Source organism: Chamaea fasciata, unplaced genomic scaffold (genome assembly GCF_029207755.1).
Source record: "Chamaea fasciata isolate MVZ Bird 193981 ecotype frontalis unplaced genomic scaffold, bChaFas1.0.hap1 SCAF_13, whole genome shotgun sequence".
NCBI classification, from domain to species: domain Eukaryota; kingdom Metazoa; phylum Chordata; class Aves; order Passeriformes; family Sylviidae; genus Chamaea; species Chamaea fasciata.
Window position 1 is genome coordinate 1,048,979 of NW_027094098.1, and position 6,742 is coordinate 1,055,720.

General features: G+C 46.4%; 1 protein-coding gene across 5 annotated transcripts in view; it reads left to right on the plus strand.

Annotated features, from left to right (window-relative positions):
• Nucleotides 1-6,297, plus strand: part of LOC136296449 (high mobility group protein HMG-I/HMG-Y-like) — a 64,734-nt gene extending 58,437 nt beyond the window's left edge. For all 5 annotated transcript variants that reach the window (XM_066195567.1, XM_066195565.1, XM_066195564.1 and 2 more), the window contains exons 5-6: nucleotides 432-522; nucleotides 3,493-6,297. In XM_066195567.1, the coding sequence (XP_066051664.1) occupies nucleotides 432-522; nucleotides 3,493-3,578 (177 nt within the window). In that variant the 3' untranslated portion in view covers nucleotides 3,579-6,297. The remainder of the gene's footprint in view (nucleotides 1-431; nucleotides 523-3,492) is intronic.
• The last annotated feature ends 445 nt before the right edge of the window (nucleotides 6,298-6,742 follow it).

Consider the following 6,742-nt stretch of genomic DNA (forward strand, 5'->3'; position numbering starts at 1 on the left):
AAAACCAAATCAGAAGAAAAAGAAGAATCATTTTTGTTTTAACTGTCAATAGACAAAATGTTTAGCTGGTGAAGACAGGGAAATAACCTGAAATATAGAAAATATTCTTGATGGAAAAAGTCTCCACGGCTGCATAATGGGCAGATTTTTTCCAAGTGTTGGGCTGTGTCTCACAGGGCTGGTAATGGGATGGTTTATTGTGGATTCTGGCAACTATTCAGAGATTTGTGAAAGTGTGTGGACACTACATGCCCTGGTGTGCGCTCTTGCCTATGGTTGGATGTAGGTGTTGGTAGCAAACGGATGTGCTGTCAGGGCTGCACAGTGTTGTTTAAATAATAATCCATCTACTTTGCATATTTGCAATTTTGTCTTTCGATACGTGATTTTGCATGGGGGGGCTTATTTATTTTTGCTGTTTTTCTTTGTAGCCTCAAGCAGTGGTCCAAGAAGGAGAGTCTCAGGGAGGAAATCCTCTGGAAAGCAGTGACTTGAATTGGAACTCGGCACCAGCCACACAAGGTTTGAAATTAGATAATCATAATTATACGAGACTAAACAGTGGAGCCACGCTCTTGCAAACCATGCGCGAACCCACAAAGCTCTAGCACTGGCTGCAGTCTTTCTGGTAAATCCTATAAACAAGAGCATTTGGAAGGCTTCCAGACATTCCTTCTATCTAATTCAGTTGTGACTGCTTCAGCAGAAGTGGCAATAGAAAAACAGGAAGGGAAGAAAATCTGTCTGTCTTTCCAAGAAGTCACACGTCTGAGCATCTGGTCACTGGTACAGGTACAGCTCAGTGAAATTGGCTGGCTGGTGGGTAAAAAGAGAAAATAGTCTTCTGTTAATGTCTTGCCTTATTTGAAAAACACTATGAATAGAAGATCCCTTGGTATTTGGGACATTTTAGTGCTTTGGGTTAACTCCAGGCTGGTCTTCCTCTCTCCTTCCTGGCTTGTACTCTAAGGCAGAACTCTCTGACAGTGGCTGGCACTGGCAGACGTGCCTCAGCAGCACAGACAGCGATGGCACTGGCCAGTTTCTGTAGAAGGCTTCAATTTATCTAAGCTGCTCTGAGATGAGATGCCAGATAACTGTTGCCACTGTTGTAGGAATGTACAGATGCACCATCCCAACCTCGCCTGAACCCTGCAAAAATACAAGTCTGAGTCTATACCATTCAACTCTGTTTCTGAGCTAGATTCCAGGAAAACTTGTGTGCATCTGTGTCCTGCCTTCAGTGGGCCTTGTAGGAAGCTCCTCATGAAATGTTTTCCCTGGAGGGAGAAGGGGGCAGGAGCCCAGGGGAGGCAGATGTTGCCTGGTTTGCCATGAGGCAGCACAGCTGCTCCCTCCTTCCATTGGTGTGCAAAGTGCCACTGGGCAGCCCAGCCCAGCCCAGCCCTGGATTCTTAGAAAGTCCCTGGAAATGCCACACGATTAAATGCCAGAGGAGTTAACCTCAGTTGCTCAATTCGGTTTCCTCTGGGGCTCCTGCTCCCGTATCACTTCCTGCCACGGCGTCGTGCGCTGACATCAGCGGAGCCGCAGGCTCACAGGGGATGAGCTCACCTCCGGCCGGCTTTGGTACAGTTAAACATCGCCCCAAACCACAGCCAATGCCGGGACTTTCTTCTTCCTTTCAGTTTGAGTGGGGCCCGGGGCAGTGACAGGAGGGATCCATGTCCCTGCTGCTGCAGTGAGGCAGCAGCAGATGTGACAGGATCAGCGGATGCTGCGGTCGCTGGGAGACGGCCGTGCAGAACATGATAGTGCAGCCTCAACTGCTGTGCGTGCCCCGTGGAGAGGGGACTTCTGCTCTTGGGGAGCGTCTGCGCTTCTGTGAGCACAAAACACGGCCAGGATATCAGTGGGGATAACTGTATGAAACCAGGCAACCCTCTGGAAAAGTTCTTAAGTTGTTACTTGCTCAGGAGCTTGAGATGGAGTGGTAATCCTGCCTCAAAACTTCTGACTGGAAGGGGGAAGCATGCTGTTCTGGCTTACTGGGGATCCTCAGGCTTGTTCGCAGGCACAGTACAGCTGTAGCAGCTTGCACAGGTAGTTTCTGGATTAACCCATTCTATGGGTCTGGGTTTAACTGGGGTATCATTTGTCTGCCAATTTGTGTGCTATTCATGCAGGAGGCTATTGCTCTGAAACTTGTTAGCAGGAGTCTGTGATCTCATTCATAATGATCTTCTGCTGTAGACTTAGCTGGAGCTTTGGTCCGTTGAGGGTCTTGGTGGTTTGTTTTTTCCTTCCAGGTGAGGATTTTTGAGATGCTGCACCAGGGAGGGGATGGGAGGGTACAAGTGCCTGCCCATCCTGCAAGTTGTACACTGCACAGCTCCGAGTGGGAAAGAGATCTGCCCTGAGCTTCGTGTCTGCAGCATTCAGATGAATTGCTGAAATAAACACTGACACTCTGTCTCTCAGTCTGTTAGAAAATCAAGATATATGCAGAGTTGAATTAGAAATATGCAAGATTTGCAAGCCTTCAGTGGGGCATTTAAAGCCAGCTGGGTTTTTTTAAACCTATGGTCTTTGCCTGGGGATCTAGCTCTAGTTTTCGCAAGGCCCTGGCTATGGGGGACTCCAGGTTATTCAAGTGCAGGCAGGAGTTTGTTAATGGATCAGGCTCTGTTGTGTTGCTACCTGTAGATGCTGCCAGTCACAACTCCAGCATTAACATTTCTGTTTTTCTGGGTCAAGAAGCATTTGTGTTTTTTTCTGAGTACCATTTCTGAAGGATTGATGAATCTCATTTCATAGGCTCCTAAGCCACAGTGGCAGATGTGGTTTGTCTGAATAACTGTTCCTGGCTAATGGAGTGTAGGTGTGAGGGGGAAAGAGGTTGCTTTATGGTAAAATTTCCAAGAGCCAGTGCAAAGCCCAGAAGCAGCCTTGGGATCTTGCTTCTTTTTGTCTGTCTTGCCATCCCTGCATTCTTCTTAATACAAACTTCGTCTCACTTTGTTTCCTCTGCTGCCCCAATGGTCACCTCGGCTCTCCTGAAAGCCAGGGGTGAGGCACAGATCACAGCAACCCTGTGTAGCCAGAAACATTCCCCACTCACACCATTTCCAGACATTCTGCACATCCACTCCCTGGTGTTTAATATTGGGTAGGGCACTTTGGGTACTTCATGTCTCATGAGGATTTGAGGACATACGTAATTGCTGTCAGCAGAGGTGGTTGATGAGTGTTTGCAGAGCAGAAACCAGACAATTTGACACTGACTGTCACTTCTGGGTGACAGTAGCCTCATGCTGAGCCCTGCTGCCAGGGAAGCCATTTGTGTCAGGAGCTCCATTTAGCCTGGAGCTGGTACAAGAGCAGTGGGAATGTTGTTGTGAAGACCTTCGGTTGTTGGGGAGTGGATCCTTGTTACCTCTCAGCCTTGTACCGGCTCTGTAAGGGGTACTGGGCAGCAGGGCTCCGGGACCCAAAGCTCTAACCCTCTCTCTCCTGTGATCTTTCCTTTAGGCACCACTGGAAAGGACGGTTCCAGGGCTGGCAAAACCATTGGTCTTAGGAGATGCCTGAGTAACATCCCTACTGCATATCAGTAATGTCCCACCTGTTTGTGTCTTGCTGAAGCCAGAGGACTGGAAATCAAACAGGACTTTTAATGTTGTGTTTCAGATTCTTAATTTGTGATAATGTTAGCCAAGCTCTCTCCTGTTGCCTGTGGACTTGCTTGCCACAAAACATCCAAACAAGGATTTAGGGGAAGAAATGGCAAATGCCTTGTTGGAGAGATGCCTTTTACAGTTCGCAGTATATCTTTTGTGAGTATAATAATTTCTCTTCAAAATAGTTGGATAACCTGGTGCCTTGCCCTGCCCTGCCCCAGAGAGCAGTATTTCCACAGAAGTTGACTTAGCAATAGATACAGGAAGGGAGATCTACATACACAGCTAATGGCTGAGCTCGTCTGCCGTATCCCCTCTGGAGGACCGATGGAACAGTGCCATGAGTTAAGTTTTGCTGTGTTGCCCATAGGGACTGCATCTGAAAGACAGCCTTTGAGTCCTTTCTTGACTGTTTCAGAAAGAAGAAACCTCCATGGCATTTCCAGCTTGCACTGTGCTGCTGTTCCAGTGGCCAGTAACTTGCGTGCTTTAGGGGAAAGTTTGCACCCTGATGTCTTAGGGATTGATTCTGAAATTTTTATCTTAACGTGATCAGCTCTGGACCTTCTCCTATAACTCCTCCTGGCCTGGAGGCTCTCCCCCTGAGTTTGATGGCAGCTCCAAGTGCACAGTGCTTACAAGCTTAGTCACAGCCACTGGATTTCATCCCTTCCAAGGAGTGTCTGTAAAGAACCAGTTATACAGAAGGTGCTTCCTTGCAGAGCCTCAGGATTCAGTTTAAATTAGTTTAAATTCAGTCCCTAACGTGTGTGTGTGGGGTCCTCTAGTGTCACAGCTATGCAAATAAAAGCTGCTGATAGTTTAGTTTTGGGAGACAAGCAGCAGCCAGTTGGTTTGAGATTGTTGCTGGCTGCTCTCAGTTTCACACTGTAGTTTTGTGCTTTTGGTGTCAGAGCTGAACTTGTTAAATTCTGAGGAATTGAGGGTATTTCCAATATCCAACTTCAAATAGTGAAATCCCAGTGCTACTTTCCATCTCCTGGATGTTCTGCCTGCCTGTTAAAGGGACAAAGTGAGTATTTCAATTATCTCTGACAGGATGTAAAATTGGCTAGCTTTACAGTGTTAAATATTTAAAGAGAACATAATTGGCTTTAAATTTATGGTGGTGCATAGCAGAAACCCATGAAATGGCTGTATATATTGAACTCATTTATTATCTTTTCATCAGAGTTCTGTTCCCTTGGCAAGTATTTATTTAACACAAGAAAATGTATGCAGAATTAAGAAGAAGGGCCGATTGGAGAGATAATGGGGGGAGAGTGGGGTTTCTTTCCTTTCGGATCATTTTGTCCAATCCACCCAGATTAGTGCTGATGATTCCATTAATTCTGCTTAGTAGTGATGGGAGTCCCAGTCCTGATTCTCTGTGGTGTCTGGTTTGCCCTAAAGGTACTCTCTTGTGTATGGAGCTTGGTGGTCACAGCAGAAAACTGCACCAGAGATAATCTTTGTGCCTCCACCACCAGACAGCAGAGAAATCGAGGACTAAATGGATTAGATCACAGGGACTGACCTAAATTCTGTGCTGTAGGATGAGCTGTGCTGTCAGATACAAGGAGGAGTTTGACCCCCAGCTCCTGCTGCGCGGGGTAACTCCAGGTGGGACGTGGCACAAGTGAATCTGTACTGTTGATGGTTACATGAGAAGGTGCAGCTGGTGCTCCCCTGAATTGTGCTGCTCTTCAGTGCACACACGAGTTCAGCTGCAGTTCATGTCTGTGTTCAAAGGCCACTCCAGTAGCAGACCAAAATATTTTACCAACTTCCGTGCCTGATTCCCAATAGAATTGGCAGGTTCAGTACTCTGTTTGCACGGCTTTACTGCCAATTTAATTTACCCCTGCTACCTGAGAGCAAGAGCTGTTGCAGTGGGGAACTGGAACTTCAGCTTCTAAATGGATTAGGAATTACATCTGTAAGAGTCTCAAGCTTTTCCTGTGACATCAGTCAGTCCTTTCTCAGGTGGTGGCATGGAATAGGGGTGCAAACTGCATTGGCTAGATAGTAAATCCATCTGCTTTAGGTTAGCAGTATTCCTCTGGGAAATGCATGCAATGTACTTCTCTTAAAATTAAAAAAAAAAAAATCTAGTCTTTGCTACCTCTTACCACTGCTGAAAAACCACAGCAAAGAACTTGTTTCCATAAAAATGCAAGTGCAGGAAGGGAACAAACAGGATCCCAGCTCTTCTGTGTGTGGTTGAAACCCGAGTCCATAACTTCAGCTTCCATGTGTACGCAGAGAATCAGAAAGAAAGTCAATGGCTGTGAAAGGTGGGCAGAATTCCAGACATCTTCAGGGAGCTAGGATCTCACACTGGATCACTTGGATTGTCTTTTTTTGAAATTATAAATGTTTTTATTTCCCATATATAGTTAATCACCTTTTCTGTGTAAACAAACCTACCTCTAAGCAAGTGCATGTCAAGTGTTTTTAAGCTCAGGCAGTTTTGGTCTGACTTGGCCAAAAATAAGAGGTCATAGCAGTTGGTTAAACCACAGGAGGTGAGCAGGGTTTGTTGTCTAGCAAAGTTTGGAAGTTTCCCAGAAATAGTTTTGGTGAAGGCATAGAGAGTGTTGGCAACTTGCAAATTAGCCTTGAAGTTTGTTTTAAATAAAGGTTTTAAACAAAAGCCCCTCAGGCTCCTGCTTTGCCTCCTCCTTGTGCAACACCCTCAGCACACATACACACATCACTGGACAAGGTGAGTGAGTGGCTCTTGGCCTGGAGTTTTGGGGATTATAAACAAAACTTTGGTCATTCAGGAGCAGCCCCAGATTGATGTGAAAACAAGAAACAATGAGCAGAAGGAATCACACACGGAGAAAACCAGACAGGCTCCTAAGCCCAAGTGTGGGTGCTTCATTCCATCCTTTTGTGTGTCTTGGAGGCTTGACTGGAACACAAGCCAGTTCTGCTGCATGTGCACACCCAGAAGTCTCCACAGTCGAGTCTGTTTCTCCCCTGCATTGTTCTGTGGGCTATACAGCTGTTCAGCTTTTCATTGCACTGCCTGTGCATTGCCTCCTCAGCTCATCTGACAGCTTTCCTAACTAGTCCCAAGTTTTGGGGCTGTG